General features: G+C 36.8%; 2 protein-coding genes across 2 annotated transcripts in view; one reads left to right on the top strand and one right to left on the bottom strand.

Annotated features, from left to right (window-relative positions):
- CBG07518 overlaps nt 1–1640 on the bottom strand; it is a gene marked incomplete at both ends in the record, with an annotated part of 3531 nt that extends 1891 nt beyond the window's left edge. The window contains one exon of the mRNA XM_045240540.1: nt 1629–1640. Coding sequence (XP_045093514.1) covers nt 1629–1640 — 12 coding nt within the window. The remainder of the gene's footprint in view (nt 1–1628) is intronic.
- A 10895-nt stretch (nt 1641–12535) lies between these two features.
- CBG07513 lies at nt 12536–13892 on the top strand (the record flags this gene model as incomplete). The annotated part of the gene is made up of 3 exons (XM_002645755.1): nt 12536–12789; nt 13260–13647; nt 13695–13892. The coding sequence occupies 3 exons, from the start codon at nt 12536–12538 to the stop codon at nt 13890–13892; spliced, it is 840 nt and encodes a 279-aa protein (XP_002645801.1).
- Nucleotides 13893–19016: the final 5124 nt, after the last annotated feature.

Consider the following 19016-nt stretch of genomic DNA (forward strand, 5'->3'; position numbering starts at 1 on the left):
AGGCTGTGAGTCCTCAGGTCTACCAAATGTTAACATAAACATGTAAAAAAAGTTGTCAGTTGCGGAATTGGAGTTCTGTTTTTGTTTAATAGCTCTGAGTAATTTTCAGCCTTATCTGGCTAGATTTAAATAGCTTTTGCGAGCCAAAAAAAGGAAAATCTCATTAAAAAATATACAAATTTTCGGAAATCCATCATTCTCAGCTCCAAATCGCTCGATCCCTTCAACTTCACAAGATTCGTCAGTTCAGTCTGGAAATGTGCAAATCGCATCTAACCCTGGGTGAGTTCTTTTGTTTTGGAACCAATTCATCAAATTGGTATTTTAGGACAGTATTCAACACGGCCCGTTACAAGTATGGATTTCTGGACATACAATTTTTTAATGGAAAAATGACTTTAGTCGAGAGATTGGGGAGACGGTGAGGTCATTGAAAAAGTTTCTGTTTCCATAGTTGACAATGCTCGTATTCCGGTTTGAAACGCTTAAAATTTTATTTGAATAGAGTTTTCAAAAAACGGAGCGACAACTTAAAATTGCGTAGTCATCGAAATTTCACAGTTCTGATGTTTTTCAAAAAAAAAAGGTCTTATACGTTTAGAATCAGAAAATTCAAAAACCTTCAAATTTTTTTTCATTTCATAGTAGGACCTGTACATTTGTCTTTCTTTTCTATGTGTACAAATAAAATACGATGCTTTCATATATTTTTTATAATTTGAATAATAGTGCAGGCTGTCCCTTTTTCTGTAGATGTAGATCAAACAGACAAAAAAAGGACCGAATAATAATAATTTTTCTGTACTCGAACGAAATAACCGTTTCATCTGGCAAGATTTGGCATTAAAAAACCTGAGATAATTTATTTTTTGAGGGAGGCGAATTTTGAGGGAGGCGAAAAAGTGTGGCAGTTCTTTACAATAGCGTTCCAAACCGGGATCGTTTGGGCAAAATAGTCGTTGATTTTGGGGTGGTGGCATATAAGTAACATGGGGTGACGGGCCGAGGAGGAAATGGAGACACGAGATACTAGATTGGGAAAATAAGAGGCACCGCTAATTAATTTATAAAGTAAAAAAAGCTGAGATTTGAGGCGACGATTGCGGATTGAGAACATGTTTAGGATTTTGAGACGATTTTCATAGGAGAGGAAGGGAATGTTACATCTTTGAAGGAATATTTTAAAGAAGTGTCGGAGAGGTCGTTCTAATTTAAGAGAAAGCTTGGAAGAAGGGGGTGGAGAGTAGACGGCAGAGCATTATTCGATGATCGGTAATACATAAGTTTAAAAAAGAAAGATCTAAGTAGTTGGTAAGATCGGAGCATGGCAAGGGCGATTTTCTTGAGAATTTGTTGTTCAAATTTAAGGAGCGGGGCGGTGGTGAAGCCAAGATCTCTGACTTGGGAGGACGGGAGAATAGAGGAGCCGTCAATGATATAATTATGGTGGGAATTTCGAGAGCCTAATCGAAGGAGTGATGTTTTGGAAGTGGCAAGAGGGAGAGAATTCTTAACGGACAGGCATAAATGATGTCAATGGACTTCTGAATGATAGAGGGGGAATTATGAAAAACTATTATAAATTAAGAAACTTTCTCGATCGTTCTTCTGTTATGCTCCCATACTACCTCCTCCCCCATCTTGTTCATCGTTTTCAACAACTGTGAAAAAGAGTATACCGAGAATATAACAACGTTTCCAGACACAGATTTATTATAGAACGTTTTTGAGGACGAATGTACCGGATACCAATATTCTTTTATATTAAGAAGAATATAAACATAAACGTCATAAAATATATAAAATATATCATTCATCTCAAAACATCCTTCTGGTGTATCTTCTCCCTCTTCGAACGTTGTGACGTCGACATTCCCGGCGAGCATAACACAAGGAAATGAAACCAACGTCAAAACCAGAATCCCAATCTTTGGTTGTACCAAATCCCAAATGAAGCCCGTAACCACATTGTCAAGTTGAGAGATTCCAAATAATCTCTCACCTTGTGTAGATTTCAAACTTGTGTGATTAAACCATTTATTTGTAAGCGAAGAAAAAGATAAAAAGGATAAAGTTAAAATGAAAAAATAAAAAGATACATCAATTGTGGCTCTCGCCGGTTGTTATATACGTTTTTTAAACCAAAATATTGTGATTTGTCATCGAGATTCATCATCCAACTTATGTTTGGATGACGAATCTCGATGATCAACGAAATACGTTGACATTCCCGAAACAGCAGGCAAGGGTGCGGGAAACAGTGTAGATTGTGATTGATTATCCTTGAAGCATTTCTCATCGACTAAGCCATTAAAAATTGAAACCATTGACACCATGAAGCGAATGTTGAACCATTGAAACCATGAAGCGAATGTTGAACCATTGAAACCATGAAGCGAATGTGGGATCATTGAAACCATAAAGTCGCAGTTGAGCAGTTGAAACCATGAAGTCGCAATTGAATAGTCCTTAGAATCTTCGAACCAATCGTCGATAATATTTTCTTCTTCTCCCTTTACATCTTTGTCCGATAATCAAGAAAGAGATGATCAGTACTCCAATAACTATCCAAGGTGTCATGAAGCTTTTTATTTGGTCCCAAAAGGTGTTCCACAGGTTTCTGAAAAACTCGAATATTTCCAGACCTTTCTTTGAGATGAATTCGTGATAGGGTACAAAATGAGATGAATTCCGGTCTTTGAAGGTTTCGACGGCGATCAATCGTCCAATTAGCAGAAATGAAGTTGTGGTATGTCCGCATGTGATTGAACACTTTTCATTGATAGTTTGATGATTAACATGAAAAACCAGTAGATTCCTTTCTTCATGTTTTGTGCAGTTGACCGATGATGTTATTGAAGGACAAAGAATCCTACCTTCTACTTCTGATTGAACTGAAGAACAGGTAATTTTGACGATTGATCCTTGGCTACATGAGTAACAACCATCTATCGATATCTCGGAGATATTACATTGATCTTCTTGAACGATCCTTTCCACACTGTAGTTTGTAAATTGAAGTTGTACCGATACGATACCACTTGAATCGAAACGAGTAATAACGGAGTTGTTTTCGGTCTCAATCTTTATTTCTCCTTCTTGAGTGGGGAGAATAGTGTTGGTCGACAACGTTTCCAGATCCAAAATGTTGCAATCACATGAAATGTCCTTTCCTTGGGGAATACAATAACAAAGATCCGAGGCCAGTTCACATTCGAAGGATACTTCTTTCAGACGAGAAGAACATTGAAATTCACCCACTCTTTCTTCAGTGTGCCTTTCCGGCGGCGAAGGGGCGGAGAGTGTGTAGAAAATTAATTCGACTCCGAATTCCGATGCTCCCACTGTCACCAGTTTTCTGATGAATGTTGAGGAGTGGAGAGGAGCTACATGCATCCTCCACCATTTAACTAATGTTCCTTTTGGTATACATGTACATAACTCTTCGGGGAAACCGCAATTGAATTGTTCGGTTTACCAGCGTAGATGTTTGCTCGAATTGACATTGCTGTAGTCAATGTTGGAATTTTACTATTTTGTAAATAGCAAAAGATGTTAGTTCGGCATACAATCTTGAGTAGACGCATGATAGTGAACACGATAGGCAGTAATCACATGACATCCACACGAGGCATAGCAGTTGGTGAATCCTGGTCCACTCATAGATGGTTCGGAAAATTCTGCTATTGATTGCTTATTGATCTTCTCGCAGCTGTCTCCTGTACTGCTTCCGCCTGCTGTGCATTTGTGGCTGAATGTATGATTAATTTTGAACTGTATTTATATGGACTTCAAATGGAAATTCAAATGGAAATGGACTGGTCGTGGAAAGTTCTATAAATCCAAATGGAAAAATTATGCCTAAGTTTGCCCATTTTTTCAAGTTTTGTGGTCGTTTAAACTAAAATTTCGTGCTTTGAACATTTTTCATCATTTTTTTAAATTTTCAGTTTATTTCATTTTTTTTTATAATTCTTTTGTACCTAAGCCTAAATCTATCAAATATTAGCTTAAAAAAATAAAATTACACAGTTACAACAGCAAAAACAATGTTGTTCATGAAAAAAACGACCTAAAATGAAATTTTTTTGAAGTTATGCATTTTTATGGAAACAAGCGCAAAGTTCGAAACTTCCATAAAAACAGCCGCAAAACTTGAAAAAATCGAAAAATCTTAGCTTAGACATAATTTTTACCCATCGCCCACCTTCTGTCTTGCCCCCCCCCTAATTTCATGGCCCCTCCCCCTTCTCCCATGGCCCCCCTTTTCTCATGGGCCCCCTTGTCATAAAGAGCCGTTTTCTCTATCAACCCTCAGAGCAACCTTTCTCACTGAAGAATAGTATATCCACAAAGTTTGGTTACTAAATGACTCACTAGTAAAACATCGATTTGGCAACATCTCTTCTTCCTGGGTTCTTCGAGAACAGCGCTTCATTCAAAACGAAATTAGAAAAAATAGAAAATTTGAAAAAAATAAGAAAAAAGACCCCGTAAATCAGTTGGGTGTCATGCAAGGCAGAATGACTACTAGTCGAAAAAAATTCTCCCCAACAGTTAGTAAAAAATGACGCAGACATGGACCAACAAAGATGACACATACAAGGAAGCCCAAACAATTTGTGTACTACAAAACAGTACTATTGTTCGCGCCAATTTGTTGATAGAGAGAAATTTTCAAATTCCATGAAAGGACAATGCTCGATGCTCGGATTTCGTTTTGAAACAGGTAGATGGTAGAACGTCACGTTTTCCGGATTGGAATCATACCGAAACTGCTCAGCTAAGCCAAACGACTGCATTTTCCATTGTCAGATGTTGAATTGGTAGAATGTTATCCTCGAAAGATGGGGATTTTAAGTTAGGTCAAATTATTATTATTCCTTCATTTTTTTGTATTTTCTGATAAATACACATGTTTCCGGAAGGTACTGAAAATGAAAAACTACCGGAGTACCTGAATTTACGTATTTCAAAACCGGTCAGTGTAATGCCCACTGCCGCGGGCTCAATTTCTTGACTTTCGCTTACCGTTTCTTTCATTTGTATTTCTAATTTCAATGTTTCGAGTTTATGAGCCCCCGAAACTTCTGAGTATTTTCATTTTCAAGTTTTCAAATTTTCCAAAAATTCTGGATATTTGAATTTTAGGACTAGTTAATTGCGAAATCTCTGGATTCCGAAACTTCCCAATTCACGCTCTCTCAGAGACGATTTCCGGACTGCAAATATATATTCGATCTACAGTAAAAAAATTTAGTGCAAACATACCTAATTTCAGGTCTTAATCATGTTGCATTTTTTATCTGACTTTTTGGAAAGCCAAGGTGATTCAAATGATTTTTGAAAACAAACAATTAGTGGTTACAGAATCCTGTATGGTCTTTTTCCTGAAGATAAAATACCAAAAATGGCAAATTTTCAAAGTTGAATACAGAAAACATCAAAATGGGATTTTTTGCAACCTGAAATTATGTTCGCACCAAACTTTTTCACTGTAAATCAAATATTCATTTGCAATCCGGAAATCGCCCCTGGAATTCCTGAAATTTCCGAAATTTCCAAATTACTACATTCCTCATTTGGGATTATATTCCCATTGTTGATTTGATATGTAATATGTGAATCTAAATTGTACTAATTTTCGAATCTGTATCATATTACAACTGATAGGGCGGCGGTGTTATGTTTTAGTTTACCCCTTCCCTCAGATGGACAGTCGAGGTCTCTCCCTCTCTTTCTGCAAGGTTTTATATTAGGTTGGCGGGAAAGTCTTTGTCACTTTTTCAATAGTTTATTTCTCAAAGAAAAAATAACCGAATAATTAATTATATTGTCCATCATTATCAACAACATGTCTCCAACGTTCCCTCAATTTATGGATTCCATTGCGGTAGAATCCAGCCGGGCGTGAGGCAAAGTATTGTTTGAGTGCCGCTTCGACCGCTCCACGGGAATTGAAGCTTCTTCCTTCGAAGGCACGTGTCATATCGCCAAATAACCAATAGTCGGAAGGAGCAAGATCAGGAGAATACGGGGGGTGAGGGAGAACATTCCATCCATATCCCATCAGCTCCTGCTTCACTTGTTTCGAAACATGTGGGCGAGCGTTATCATGTTGATAGTACACTTTCTTGTCTTTCAGGGCCGAACGGTCGACTGCTTTCTTGAGGTTTCGTAGTTGAGTAGTGTAGAGGTCTCCAGTTATTGTTTTGCCCTCGGGCAGAAGTTCCCAGTAGATGGGGCCGTCCACTCCCCACCACACAGAGAGCATAACTTTTTTCGGATGAAGGTCGGGTTTGGGGACATCCTGTGGGCTCTCTCCTTCTCCAACCCACTGGGATTTCCTGTGGTGATTATCGTAGAAGACCCACTTCTCATCTCCGGTTATTAGCCGGTCCAGCCATCGATCGCCCGCGTGGAGAGTGAGAAGAGTAATCGAATCGTCGACTCGGCGGTCAAGGTTGGCTTGAGTCAGGTGATGAGGTATGAATCGACCAAAAAGTTTTCTCATTCCAAGAGACTTCAAACCTTCAAGGACTGTGCTATGGTGAACTCCGAATGTGACAGCTTGTTCACGGCTAGATTGAAATGGATCCGATTGCAATGCGTGCTTCAGCTTGTCCAAATCCAACTCACGGGGTCTCCCAGAGCGATCCTTTTCATCGAGCGAGAAGTCATCTTTTTCGAAACGATGGAACCAATTGCGAATAGTATTGTAGTGAGGGGCATGTGTGTTGTACACATTCTTCAAGAAAGTTTCCGAATCCTTCATCGTGGTGTGAGATAGGAAGAGGTAAATCAAAACATGTCTGATGTGAATAGCAGTGGGAACAAACATATCGTTTCAATTACAGATGAGGAGCAGGGAAGGAGATGGGGACTTGTTTATATGGAAGGTTCTTATCACCTTGTTATTCACTANAGTCGATATCATACACAGCCTCCATATACGAGAACAGTGATTAAACAAACAGAGTGACAAAGACTTTCCCGCCAACCTAATATTTATGATATGGAAGGGTCACATTTTGTTGATAGGTTGTTCATGTTGCGAGAGTGTGCAGCGATATGTCATGCAAGAGTTTTGCGGAATGCATCGCTTTTTATTTCAAATACGTTTCAAAGCCACAATTTCTCGACATGAACAACCCCACAAGTATAGAGAGTAGAGAAGCGAGGAGAGATAGAAATGCGAAAATGATGATAGTGACACAGAGGAGAATCAATGGAGGCGCCCCTATCTCTCTCATATAGAAACTTCTCCTCATTTCTCCCCTCCGACGTCTTGACTGAATAGACGTCTTTTTCGGGAACTCTCCAAAAAATCTTAAAAATGAATGGATTTTAGGGGAGTTCCAATTCTTCTGATTTTTCTAAGTATTATCTATTTCCTATACTATTCTTATTATATCCTAGAAGTCCTTAAAAAAAGATTTCTTACTTTGTCTAAACAAAATGTGAGTTTTTCTCGTTGAAGTTCTAATTGTTTTCCAAGTGACAGGGTGAATTTTGAATGAACTTTCCTTTAAAAATTCTTGGAAATATAGATTTTGTTGGATCAGGCTTCAAATCTTCTAGTCTAGTAAAACAATTGAAGCATTAATTTCGTAATAGACATTTTTTAATTTCGTTAATTTTTCAGTGAAAGAATGAAAGTCTGAATTCTACCCAAAGTGAATAAGGCCACGCTGGAAAAAAATTTTGAGGATCGAGACCACCGAAACTCGTCAATAATTGATTCCCGGATCACCAATTCTGGACGTGAGGAGTTTACCCTGGTCTTACAATCGTGAGTCTTTCTTATTCTCCGACATTCAGCTTGTTTTCGGCTAAACTGCGAAGCTATCATACTAATTAAACAACAATAATTGATTTTTTAATTTTCAGGGTACCGTCCGTCCGGTGAAATATTCCGTCGTCGTCAACGATCCAGAATGGAGCAAAAATGACGTCTCCAATTAAATATATTTCCTCTTTGTTTTTCATTTTCTATTTTTTCTGAATCATATTATCCTTATTATTATTTTATTCGAAAAATAAATCTAAATATAAACCTGCTTCAAAGAAAAAAATTTCTCATTTTGTTTTTTTTCGACAGGAAAATTAGCGTTGAAGTTGGTCACGGTAAGTCCAGCTATCTGGTTGTTTTTTTCGACATGAATAGAAAAAAATCAGCAATATATACAGTACCGGTCAATGAGATAGATTAAACCGTGTTTTTTTTATATTTTGATTATTTTCAGAAGTTTGTACATCGGCTGTCAAGTTTTCCATCTTTGTGAAAACTTTGGAAAATTTACAACAACTCTAGTTTTAAATCTTCGCATTTCAAAATTTTTTTGAAAATCATTAGTTTTCCAGCTTGTTTTTCCGATTTCTGTAAGACGCATTTTTAGCAAGTTTTTCTACTAAAAACGTGGAAAAGCAGGTGTCTTTCAAAAATCGGTGAATAGCTGAAAGACTAGAAACTTTCAAGAAAATTTGGTGAGTGTATTATTTTCATTTTAGATCTGTTTTTTGCGTGAATCACACGACAGACTGACCAATAGATTGTAAAGGTATTGAGAAAAAGTCACATTTCCTTTCAAAGAACACAACACATTTTTGCCCCAAACACCGAAGATTTTTATTGAAAAAAAGGAATCGAAAATCAATTAAATTGGAGCAACCATTGAAATTTTCCCGGGCTGGCACGAAAATCGAGAAGAAACCGGAAGATGGATCTGAAAATTTCAATTTTCAAGAAAAAAAATAAGTAAAACCTGACCTGCTATTGTTTTTTTTGCAATATCCTTATTAATCCAAATTTGACTTGTTCATCCCTGGTAGCAGCCAAATTTTTCATGCAGTCTTTCCAGTGCTGCTTTTCAATTTTGTCTAGTGATTTCCAGTTGAGGTCTGGAAATTTATTGAATTTGAAACACTAATCTGAGAAGTAAACACTTTAAAGCAAATCTTTCCGGTTCCTGTAAGAGGTAAAAAATGTCAACTGTTAGAATATTTCTGATGATTTGAGAAACATTTTGGGAGTTAATCCTGATTCGATACTTCTCACAGGTATCGAGATAAATTACGTGAAAGTTGACGGTAAGATTTTGAAAAAAGTAATACCTCGTTCGTTCTATCCATCATTGATTTTTTCATTGGCCTTCCTCGTGTGTGAGTTCAGCCGACGTAGGTCCATACCATTCGTCCTTTTTGAATCCATAGTTTTATTCCAAAATTTCCTTGAATGGACCATTGGGCTTCTTCTAGACTCTGGAATCCATATTCTGGAACTTCCTCCAGCTCGAAGAAATTCTCGCATGCGTCAATGGAGAGCAGAAGTGTCATTTTCGCAAGATGAGCACAATGGTGAGAAATCCATTTATTTGAAGATTCTCCAGAAATAATGTAGGGAAGAAATAATACTTAGAAAAATCAGTGAAAAAGGAACTCTCCAAAACCCATTTTTAGGGTCTTTGGAGAGCTCCCGGAAAAGACGTCTATTCAGTCAAGTCGTCCGAGGGGAGAAGTGAGGTGGCAGGTGTACGGGAAACATAGCGGCGACTCCATTGATTTTCCTCTGCGTCTCTGAAAAGCTCCTCCTATTTCTGTGTCACTGCGCTTCTTTAATACCTACACTCAATGAAAAAAGGGAAACAAAAAAGACCCTGCGACAAAAACCCGTCGCAGCGCCAGGAACTACAAAATAACATCTGCAGTCTGAGTAGTGTAATGTAGAATTGCAGTTATATACATGTCACCTATTGTTTTATGAAATCTCGAATTTGAAATTTCGAACATTTTGAAATTCTGAAATGTGAAAATTCAGAAATTCAAAAATTCAAAAATCAAAAATCGAAACTTCAGAACTCGTGAAGATCAAAAGTTCAAAAAAAAAAAACATATTTGAAAATAAAAAAAAACTTCCACTTTGGGAATTTGGGAACTTTAAAATGTGAATGGTTATTTATTTATTTATTACGACCTTCCGTCGTGGAAAAGAAAAAAAGAGAAAAGAAATACAGTATTGATTGGTTGAGTTTCAGATAAATGGCAAGCCGTAACGTCCACCATGCCACAGTCATCAGTCTTTTTAAGTAGGGCATTAGTTGAAACGAGATCTTCAAACGCATTGGTACTGTCGACATGTGGTTTTTTGAGGCTATCAAAAGATTCACCGAGGCTGGAGCTATATTCGGTCGCATTATGAGAGAAAGAAAAACTACGGTGATACCTCCAGAAGAGGTTAAAGGGGGACTCCGACCAAAAATTCTTATTGCATTAAAATGTTCGAAAAGTTGTCTATTTTCCCAATATTATAGCGAAAAAATTCGAAAAAAATCTAAGGCCCCGAATAATGGCGTTAAAGGTGGGGGGACAGGAGATTTTCCGTAGTTTTTTTGTAGCTAGAGTATGCATTCTACCGTCACTGTGTACAACGCTTAATGTCACTCTGCGTACAGCTGTCGTCCTCGCCTTTATGTATGCAATGGAGCGGACGCTTTCTCTTCACCCGCGTGGCTCAGTCGGTAACGGCGCCGCACCCTCAATCATCGCCCTCACAAGTTCAACTCTTCGAGGGGCATCATTGAACGGAATTTCGAGAACATTATTTTTTTCATGTCCCCCCATCTTTAAAAGCGAATAAATTTCAAAATAAAGTTGCTAGGAGGGACGAGTACATGTAAAAAAGGCGATATGATGCCGTGGCCTAGGTTTCTCACTGCGCCGGAATTCAAATCCTATTTTTTTTCCAACGCAGTTTTTCGGGCATTTAGGGTTTTTTTTGAATTTTTTTGCAATAATATTAGGAAAATACAGATTTTTGAAACATTTTGAGGCAATAAAAATTTTTGGTCGGAGTCCCCCTTTAAAGCTGTTCGAGATGAAATCAGGAGTAGCATACATCAATCCCTCAGGAAATTGGCCATGTTTATCTGTATGTTTTGATTTTTAGTTTAAAAGATAGCCCGAAAAAAGCTTGATCTAAAATGTTATTGCGTCTCAGAAGTCGTTATCTTGTTTTAAAGCAATAAGCGAAAGCGTCTGGAGAAGACTAAATTTCGACTCGATGGCACGCCGTGAGGAGACAATTTGGAGTCCGTTTTCTTTGACGAACAGTGGTTCACGATTGAAGCCGAATCCAACTTTCAAAGTTATTGTGGGTTAGCCAAGGATATCAAGGAACATTTTAAGAAAAAAAAAACCATTCCTAGAGTTTCACACCCAGCCGGCACGATAGTTTTTGGTGCGATATGCTCAAATTCCAAATTTCACAGATCAAGATGTCTATAAGACCTAGAAAGTGTATATTGAGGGAATTTTCAAAAAGCATCTGCTTCTGTGGACCAAATCCCATTTTGGACGGGAACATTTGATCTACCAAAATGACGGAGCTTCAGCCTACACCGCTATACGCACCCAACAGTGGTTCGAAGCGCACCTGCCTGAGGGGAAGAATGACCGTCCTACTGGCCGGTTTCACCCCGTTTAGTAACTTCGGAAATTCGACAATGCTAAAGTTAAGAAACTCAAAGTTTTGAGGACCCGGAAATTAATTGTAAGAGTGAATTAGAATTTCAGAAATATGCATTTTTTCCCAAATTGGTGCTGCGCTTAAGACTTAAAGATTGCCGATTTCCAAGCCATCTCAAAATAGTTCCTTTCTACCTATGTTTGATTGGGATAAAACTTTTTATATAAAAAAGCGGAAATAACGATGAACCTTCTGATAAATTGGAAACAGAAGGGTTGATGAGTATGATAACGACGAGAGCCCGGCTATCACCCAGAATGAAAATTGTGATTCTTGTGATGACAGTTCCTTTTGTCGATCTTTCAAACACTGTGACCAGAAAAACCAGAAAAAAATGTTACCAGAGGATGAGGTAGAAAATGTGTTCAATTTTTAAATTTGTGATAAATAAATTTTGTCATTTTTAAGACGAAAAACGATATTTCTATCTCTAAGGAGAACAAAAAAAATTTTGTGACCTAGTTTCCTGCAAAATTCGAAATGATAAAAAATTCCTGTTCCTCAAAGATCCCACACACCCATTATGGTGGCTTCATCTCTACGGGGCACAAAAAGCGTCTCTGACCTACTTTACTGAAAAATTTGATCTAATTTTGAATCTCCATCCCTCAAAGATCCCATCTACCCAGTTTGGTACCTGTACCTTTAAAACCTGGTACCCTCAAAACAATTTAGGGTGATTTTCCACGTTTCACTGTCGATGAAGGGGGAAAATCCTTCAGAAAAATCAGTCTTTCCTCTTTTTTCGCTTCGAATCGGTGAGCTCTTCCCCTCTCTCTTCCCTTCTTGCAGTTGATTATCAAGGTAAATTTAATTTTTTTAATGAAACAGCAGTTCTAGTGTTTGGGGGAACATAAGTGATAGTTAGGAAAAAAATGACAGCACTTTTTGAAATATAGGTCACGCCAAAAAATAATTAGGTCAGCCAAAATTTTCGAGAAAAAATTGAAAAAAAAACCGAAAAATGACAATTTTTGAATCTAGAAAGCTAATTCAATGATTTTTTACAGAATGATTTCTGCGGTTACAATCAAGGATCTTGTTGGAATGGATATTCGGGGATACCACTTGAATAGATTGATCGGAGCTGGAAGTTACGGAGCGGTGTATGAATCGTCATCAGGGTCGGAAAAAATAGCCATTAAAGCTTCCATCAAAGCATCGGATGTTTTGAATGAGGCAAACGCTTTGCAGCGCCTCTATTACCGTGAATTCACTCCCAAGTACTATTTCCGCTACACAAAATGGAATTCTTCATACTATTGGTAAGATTTTCATACAAACAAAATTAAGTAGGCTGAAAAGTATAGGAATTTTGGAGCAGTGTGTCTTTTGAAACAAAAAATTATTAAAAAAGCTTTTTTTCAAGGAATTTTACGAAACTAATACATTTAAACGTGGTGGCTACTCCACTTCACAATGAGAGCCCAGAAAATTAAACCACCACGTTAAGATGTATTTCTTTAAAAAACTTCCTCGAATTTTTTTTTTCAAACTTTTTCGTGAAACTCCTTAGGAAATTCTTCGAAAAATTTTCAAGAAGTTCATTATAAACTTTTTCGAAAATTATCCTAGAATTTCTCAAAAACTTTTCATAGGATTTCTCTAGGGTTTTTTCGGAAAATGTGTCGAAAATTGTTTTGAAGCCGTCCAGAAAAGATACACTGGGTTTGAAATACAAAAAAAAAACTAACTCATGTAATCGAAAATAGAGTAAATAGAGTAATATTTTCAGGTCAAGAGTTGTTAGGCCCAGATTTGGAGTCTTTGCGCCAGAAAGCTCCATGGCAAGCAATCAAACGCCCAACTCTCGTGAGAATCGCTTGGCAAGCTCTCGCCTCGAAGCTGTGCATGGATTCAAATTGGTACATACAGATATCAAACTTGGAAATTTCGCCGTGTCGATTCCAACTCCTCATAATGGAGACTTGGTCGATAGGGTGACCAATCCAAACTTCAGTGTAATGAAGTACTGTAGTTTTGAAGTTGGGATGGGAATCGAGCCGATGCCCAAAGACGACATTCATCAGTTATCGTTTGCGATTCTTTACGCTTCTGGATTCGATTTCCCACGAAAATTGAGGTGCCCCCCGGAAGAGCGGCTCGAATGGAAGCGAGAGCTCGTGAGTTAGAAAAATATATTAAAGAAACAAATATTAACATTTTTCAGTTGCGTGAGCCATCCAAGACGCTTCCCCCTCTCGCTCGATTCTTGACTCCTTGGTATGAAGCTATATCTGAACTGAACGATATCGTGCCCATCGATTACGATGCCCTGAAACAGAAAATCCAACAATCCCTCCCTGCTCACAACGCAGCGGCTGATTTGTACATGAAGATGCAGGATGGAGTAGAGACGCTCGTCTGAGTCGACGCCAATTGGCCAAGGAGCCAACTACTCGTTTACTTTCTTTTACCATAATTTCTCACCACAACTTGATCAATAAACATTTAACGAATTTTAATTGTTTCTTATTTATTCAGAAAAAAAGGAAAAAAAAAGAAAATTAGTAAATTTAAAAAAAAAGCGAAAATAGAAAAAATTAGAAAATTAGAAAAAAATTATGAAAATAGAAAAAAAATATATAAGAAATATAAAAACAGAAAATTAGGAAAAATTAGGAAAAATAAAAAATATGAAAATCAGGAAAAATATAAAAATAGAAAAAGTGAAAATAGAAAATTAGAAAAAATATGAAGAATGAAAAATTATGAAAATTAGAAAAAAAAATATAAAAATAGAAAAAAAATAGGAAAATTAGAAAAAATATTAAAATAGAATAATATTTAAAAAAATAGGACAACTAGAAAAAAAATAGAAAAAAAATAGAAAAATTAGAAAAATATGAAAATAGAAAATAGAAAATTCAGAGAAAAATTGAAAATAAAATAATATGGAAACAGAAAAAATAGAAAAAAAATATGGCGCGGCAAGATAATTTAAACGTGCAAATAAGCTGAGCACTTTTTGAAAAAAAAGACGCCAAAAAGAGATTAGTTCAGTTGAATTTTTGTTTCTTTATGATTTTCCGGAGATTTAAAATTTGCCCAGTAACTGCCGAAAAATTTTTAAATGAGAATTCTCAAATTTCTGCATTTTTAAAACATGAAGACGTTTTTCTAAATTTGACCAACTTTTTGATAAATTGGATATTCGAACATTATTACTTACATTTAGCGAAACAAAAAATCTGAAAACTTCGGGAGAGAAAACTCAATATGTCTAAAATTTTTGACATTGGGAAAAAATCTAACACAATGAGAACAAAAACATAATTGAGAAACTACGAATGCACCTTACTCCCAATAAATCAACAAAAAACTTGAGATTTGAAGAACAATCATTTCGTTCTTTGTGAATACTCATTTTCTCCTGAAATAGGAATTCTAATTTCGTTAGATGTTTAAAAACATTTTTTAAAAATTCTTATTCCAAAACAGACACGTTCTGATACAGAACTTGGCTCAGTGCCAATTTTCAAATCGAGGTTCCTTTCCGCGATGCTATTAAAATATGAATGCTTTGGGTATGCAATTTTTTATCAAATTAAAATCAGCAACAAATTCCGGTATAAGAACATATCTGGCTGTGATGAGCATAAACAGAGAGATATGATATAACCACAAAAAAAGCTTCGACAAGGTCTTTCTGGGATTGAAAAAAATTATCCTTCATTCTTGAGTGTTTCCTTGGTTGCTTTTCTGAATGCTCGAACATCTACCTCCTTGTCCCAGAACTGATTTGTGAACATTTATTGAGCCATCAAGCAGACATGAATCCCACAATTGACATCCCTTTGAGTTGGAATCGGATGATCGAAGTATCGTCTTTTTTTGTCCACGCGGGTCGAATCTCAAACTGTTCTCATGCCAATTCGACGAAGAATTGAACACCAGAAGAATCCAATGGCCTTTCTCCAAGAGGAATACTTTCCCAAAGGCAAGGGTCCACAATATCGAATCGATCAATGCCAAGGTTGCTGAAGAACCAATTAATGACTTCATCCTAAATCCAAGTTCCAGGCATCAGGTGTTGAAACTTTTATTTCCGATGATCTTGTCGACAACAGTCCTAAAATACCAATCTGATGAATTGATTCCAGGAGAAAATAATTTACCCAGGGCTAGATGAGATTCTCACATTTCTAGACTGAACAGACGAATCTTGTGAAGTTGAAGGGATCGAGCAATTTCGAGCTGAAAAGTTGTTTTTCCGAAGTGTCCATTTCTGAAATAATTTATTTGAAAAATACATTGATGTCCTATAAGTTTGCCTTCCCTTCACTTTATTTTTTACAATTTTGAAATACTGGAAACGTATCATGTTTTTGAAATCAAAACCACAAAATAATGAAATTTAATCAAATTGGCTTATTTTCGAATGCGAGCTGATATGTTTTTCTCAGAAAAAATTGAGTAAATTCCGCTAGGTAAGGCTGAAAAATACTCAGCGCTATTGAACAAAATTCGAACTTCGATTACGCAACTGACAACTTTCTGTACGTATTCATCTCAATATTTGGTAGAATTAAAAAAAATATACAATAATTTTAAAGGAACTTGAATGAGCTTTTTTGTAGCATTTATAATAGTTTATTCAAATTATCCATTATCTACTCGAAAACATTCAGATTTTAAGAAAAAAAACTCACCTTTTTTTGAAAAAAATTATGCCAAAGATCGATATTGCGAAATCCTTTCAGATAGAGGATTTCTAGAATATTAAAGAACAGTATAAAGGGAGAAAATACTTAGAAAAATCAAAAAAAAAACTCTCCAGAACCCTTTCATTTTAGGGTTCTTGGAGAGCTTCCAAAAAAGACGTCTATCCAGTAAGTCGTCTCAAGGAGAGAATGAATAGTATGTGGGAAGAAAGACATAGGACTGACTCGCTTGTCCTATGCGTCACTGTCATCCCTGTTTCTGTTTCTCTGTGTTTCTCCAATTTCCATTCACTCACTGCAATGCAACTCTGGTGGGAACAGACTGTACAGGTGGTGTTGCCCTCTGATCCCATTATGTAGTGACATTCAGATGCACAAATTGTTGTTATTGAAAGTCGAAGAGTCATGAATGGTCCTAAGAAACCTGACACCTATTGTTTTATAGAAATCGGACCTCCGCAGCAATTGGATCGTTTGCCTTCAGAGAATCAACTGAGCGTTGTGTCATTTCTGAAAATATCAAGAAATCCTAATTTTTAATAGATTCTCAAGAATTTGCAAAGATTGGAGAGGAATTTCGCTGCAAAATAAGCCAAAAACCATAGGAAACGGACTATTTTGAAGCGTGCTAGGAGCTTTTAAAGTTTAGAAGAGAAGCAGAGAAGCGAGAGCGAGCGTTCATAGAATCCATTTTTCTAGGTAGTTCTGCATTAGTCGAAAATTCTGCTACGGCTTCATTCCAAGATCTCATTGGTAATCTGAACTTCACCCCTCAATTTGCTGCTCCCTCAGATCCAACCTCTCCAGCTAGTCGTGTTCTACCTGTCAACCAAAAGCCCGGTAAAATTTTGATACCTTTGACAGGAACCAAGATAATTGAGCACTTCTCAAGTTCCTATTTCAGCTCCAACTGCTCCATCACTATCTTCTTCCCGTCCTACACCAGATCTTCGTATCGCTTACACTTCTTCCATCTCCTTCTCACCAACTGTAATAAATTGCTAAAAAGTCCATTACAAATAAATTATCAACTCGCTAACTTGTTTTTTTTTTTCATTTCACTTGCTGGTTGAGGCATATAGAGTTTATTGAGCTCAGATAGCCAGAATCAAATGTTGACTTGTAGTAGAGACAGTAAATTGACCAGAACTTTCAATTCTAAAGATTTTTACGGTGGACATAATTTGGCGACCGTAGTCTGGAGGTCGTAAAAAGCACGAATTTTCGAACATTCAGAATTTTCAAAATTTCGCATTTTTAAGATTTCAATTTTCGAATTTCTTTTCTGCTAGTCTGAATTCTCAACTGTCAAATTGAGTTTTCCCAGCGTTTCTAAATTTCAAGAATTCGGAAAGTCCAAAAGATTCTGTGAATGCAAAACTTTCAAGCTAGGCATGGTTTTGATCTTTGTTAAAGCTAGCTCGGCGCGCCTTTGATGTTTTTAATTTAAATTCGATACGTTTCTTGACTAGTATGAACAAGCAATTATATTTGATTGAGAAAAACCCATTCCTTAACATCTACGATACTTTTTTCCAGTTTTTCTCGAACTTCATCGAGTGTTGCAGATATTCACTATTGTTACGTTAAAACCCATGTTTGTTTCTAAAAATAAATTCCGAAGAGTTTTCTGAATTCATTTGAAATAGAATGAATAAATGAGTAACTGGGATGGGCGGAACTAATATGTATTGTAGGGATGATAATTAGAAGATTTTTTCGAAGTGCACTCGGAATGATAGTTATGCAGGATTCCAAACCGAAAGGATAGGAAATGAGAATTGGGGGAAGGAAAAATGAACACATTGAGAATGACACTATCGATAATGAGACAGAAGAAGACATCAAAAAATTAATTTCTCCCATTCAAATTTCCGAAATAATTCTCAACATTCATCTCTTTTGACTTTGAAAATGAAACAAGTCGGGAAAATGAAGACGTTTGCTTTAATTCCGTCGGTGCTTCGTTGGATCTCACGGCCAAAGTCAACCTCCTCGTTTTTTGTTTGCTCGCTGACATTTATCCTGAAAATTGGGCATTTTTCGTTTGTTATCCTTCTATGATGGGACAAATTACAGCGTAATTTTACAGTACTCCACAAAAGTTTAATTCCACCCTCAGTTTGTACTGAAACACCTATTTAGGTCAATATTCGTAAAAAGGTGTCAACATGAAAAATAAAGGTCTCCCTGCAAAACCTACGTACGAAAAACTTGGAGCCATGAACGTGATCCGGAAACGAGAAACCGGAAAAATTCCGAAAATCACGTTTTGGCCGATCCACAAAAGTTTAAGTCCACTCTGAAAAAGTGAGATTTTGGAAGTTTTGAAGCTCTGCGACGACCTTTTGAAGGCCTGAATTTGAAGAATTTTAAGATTCTGACTCCCATACACAGAGACCATTATACACGGTTACTGATATCCGGATTCCGGATGTCAGATATCCGGATTTCCGATTTCGGAATCAAGATTTCCGGATTCAAAATTCCGGATTCCGGTTTTTTGGGTTCTGGATTATGTTTATTGAATTGTGTGTAGTGGATTTAGAATATGTACTCCGGATTCTGTGTTCCGGATTCCGGATGATGGATTCCGGTTTCCGGATTAGCTTTTTGAATGAGTTAAAATGTTCCGAGAATCTGAATTTCAGGTTTTCTTGACAAATAAACGTTTCAGAAAGTTTCTGGAAGGTTGCGAAAGCTTCTGAGGTTCTGAGGGATTCTGAAGGGACCTGGAATTCTGGGAGATTCTCCAGGAACATGAGAAACGGCCCAGTAGATTGCGTTCTAACTACCACGACCACACAAAACATCGACGTGCATGAAGA

This window comes from Caenorhabditis briggsae (genome assembly GCF_000004555.2).
Source record: "Caenorhabditis briggsae complete genome, chrX, whole genome shotgun sequence".
Taxonomy (NCBI): domain Eukaryota; kingdom Metazoa; phylum Nematoda; class Chromadorea; order Rhabditida; family Rhabditidae; genus Caenorhabditis; species Caenorhabditis briggsae.